Genomic DNA, 2,779 nt, shown 5'->3' on the forward strand with positions numbered 1-2,779 from the left:
CTCGTGGGCTTGGCATTATGTTGTCCGAGTCTTCTTGGCTCGCCGTCAGGCTGTCTAAGCGTCCGAGTTTTACTTCCCAATCTGGACCTCCGCTCTACATATACACGAAAAGGATACAGAGCAGAGCTTCAGATAGAATGGTGTGTAGTAAATTCCATGGGTTTATGTTTCATCAATGGGGCATTCAAAATTTAGCGGTGTAAAGCGTTATAACTGCCCTCCTAGCTGAACATGGCACAAAATTGGGATTGTTATGTGAAAACTTCATGTCAAAATATTGCTTTTTAAGTCGTTTTCTTTATGAGAAAGATCCATGCATTAACTCGGAGAAAGTCTTTGTTAAGTGCAAAATTAAACCTTTAGAACCTCCAACAAGAAAAGAAACTCCCAGTTTTTAGGGAAACAAAAAAATAAAAACAAAAAAATAATTTTTGTGCGCAAGAGTATGAGGAAAAAAAATTGTTGCCACACACCAAAGATTATGCATTCACGCGCATTATGGCCCACATTTACCAAGAGTGGGCCTTTGTACTTCTCGAGCTTCAGTTCATTGCATAATCATGGCTATGAGGGTTATTGATTCTAATTCCTCTTGTGTATCTACACTTAAAAAGACTAAATTTAAGTTATACTCAAGAATGCTTATCTGTATCATATATATATATAATACTATTATATATTTATATATATATTATATAAAAGTATATATATAATATATATATATATATATATATATATAATATATATTCAGTTTAAATAGGCTACTAAAAGATATATCATCCATACGTTTTTTTAAGTAGCTCAATAGATGAACCTCATCGTTATACTTTAACAGCTCATTAAATGAGATAGCTAGCCGTACTCATCATATCCAACATGCATCCCCTAATTAAAAATCCTAAAGAATTAATTACAGTACTGATTGATGCGTACCAAAACAACGGCATCCCTCGCAGCCATGACAACGATATCCGCGCACGAGACGACCCCGGGGCAAATCGCCTCCAAAGCATCCTTGGCCTCATCGATCACTTCGTACGATCTCAGCGAGTTTATGTTGGCCAAGGCCAGCTTCTCTCCGAGCATGGTATCCGTGTCGTCCAACAACAAGGACGCATCGCATCCCTAGCTCGAAAACCATGCACACACCACAGTAATTAGAGGACACAAAACAACCCAAAGCCGAGGCGTTTAGTTTTAGGACGTCTTATTCAATCCATTAACACAGGGTTCAGGAGCTCGTTTAGTACGATTTCGGAAACCAGGAGGTTTTCAAGACTTGACAAATTTAATTTATGGGTTTTGTGCAAAACCTCCAAGGTGGTTCAGAGGGTACTCTTGTCAGGTTAACCAGATCGAAACTAATGACCATCAACCAATTAAACTACCTAGCTGAAAACTTACATTAACAAAACAATCGTGGAACTGCAATCTCATGACCGAGGCCGCACTCCTCGGTTCTCTTCCCATGGCTCGACGAACGACGTCCCGGACCGTCGACTCTGCGTCCGGGCACGGCCCGTCGTAGAATCCAGGCTGCAGTTGGGCTACGACAGGGGCGCCTAGATCGATGAAGGAGATGAAGATCAGGGAGAGGGAGAGAAGGGGAGAGAAGCTAGGAGCCATGAGAGTGAGCTCAGAGGAACAGGCCAAAGTCAGTGGCGAAGTTAAGGCGTCTCTTTGCTAATTATGGAGACTATTATTGTACCCTACCCTGCATGTACAACTTATTTATGGTGGTGGTGTTGATGAGAAAAGTGGCAGTACGAGCAGGATGCAATTAAGCGAGAGATTGACTTCGAGGGCGGAACACTAGTTATCCTGTCCCGCGAAGTGATGGGCCAATTGGCGTAGAGCCTGCTAAGCGAAGGAACCCGGTTCCTCGGTGGAGGCTGTCCGTATGGGGCCCCCGTTGGTTTCCTCCTCGCCCACTGGGTTCGTTGTCGTCACCTCTTGCGGCAACAGCCCCTTAGTAAAGCGCGACAAGATTGTTTTTAGGGATTTTTACTTTTAGGTCCATTTGTTTACTCCCATTTACTTTTAAACCCACCCAATATTGTTTGTATCTCTAAGCCCAACTCTTTTTCTGTATTTATCTTTAAACCCAAATTCTAAAATTACAATACCATTTATAATTGTATTATATACAGAAGGCAAGGTTAAAAGCCCTAAAATATCCCTTTCCCCATTAATAAACCTCTCTCCTCAAAATTCCCTTTCACCCGGTTCTAAATTAAAAAAAAAATCGTCCGTCGCCGGCTCCTGCCGCCGTGACCAGCTGTCAGCCGTCGACTCCGTCGCCCGCTCCTGCCGCCAGTGACCCAGCTCTCGCCGTGACCCAGCTTCGCCGCACGTGACCCAGCTCTCAGCGAAAATCCCCGAGTCGGCCTTGATCCTGCCTGCGGACCCAGCTGTCGCCGTCGACTCCGTCGCCTCTTCCCGCCGGCCGTGACCCAGCTCTCGCCGTGACCCAGCTTCGTCGTCGTGAACCACTCTCGCCGAAATCCGTCGCCCAGCTCCTGCCGCTGTGACCCAGCTGTCTGCCGTCGACTCCTCGCCCGCTCCTGCAGTAGACTCCGTTGCCGTGGACCCAGCTCTCGCAGTCGCGTTGTTGCCCGTCACCAGTCATCATATGCCGCTCAAAGCGCTGTTCAGTTTGATTTCTCACACATTGGCTTGGGTTGCCGTCGAACTTGTTTTATTTTTGACTTTTGGATATTGACATGCGTATGATATTATTGGGCTCTTAAATCAACAATTTTAGCCTTTAGGTTGTGCC

The 2,779-nt window shown here is 45.0% G+C and overlaps 1 protein-coding gene across 1 annotated transcript in view; it reads right to left on the reverse strand.

Annotated features, from left to right (window-relative positions):
- The window catches only part of LOC109833972 (peroxidase 17-like), a 2,784-nt gene extending 1,037 nt beyond the window's left edge, over positions 1–1,747 (reverse strand). Inside the window, exons 1-3 of the mRNA XM_020401858.1 lie at positions 1,405–1,747; positions 934–1,125; positions 1–94 (exon numbers count right to left, since the gene is read on the reverse strand). The exon at positions 1–94 is cut by the window's left edge and continues 1,037 nt beyond it. Of these exons, the coding sequence (XP_020257447.1) occupies positions 1–94; positions 934–1,125; positions 1,405–1,626 (508 nt within the window). The 5' untranslated portion in view covers positions 1,627–1,747. The remainder of the gene's footprint in view (positions 95–933; positions 1,126–1,404) is intronic.

The sequence above is a fragment of the Asparagus officinalis genome, chromosome 3 (genome assembly GCF_001876935.1).
Source record: "Asparagus officinalis chromosome 3, Aspof.V1, whole genome shotgun sequence".
NCBI classification, from domain to species: Eukaryota; Viridiplantae; Streptophyta; class Magnoliopsida; order Asparagales; family Asparagaceae; genus Asparagus; species Asparagus officinalis.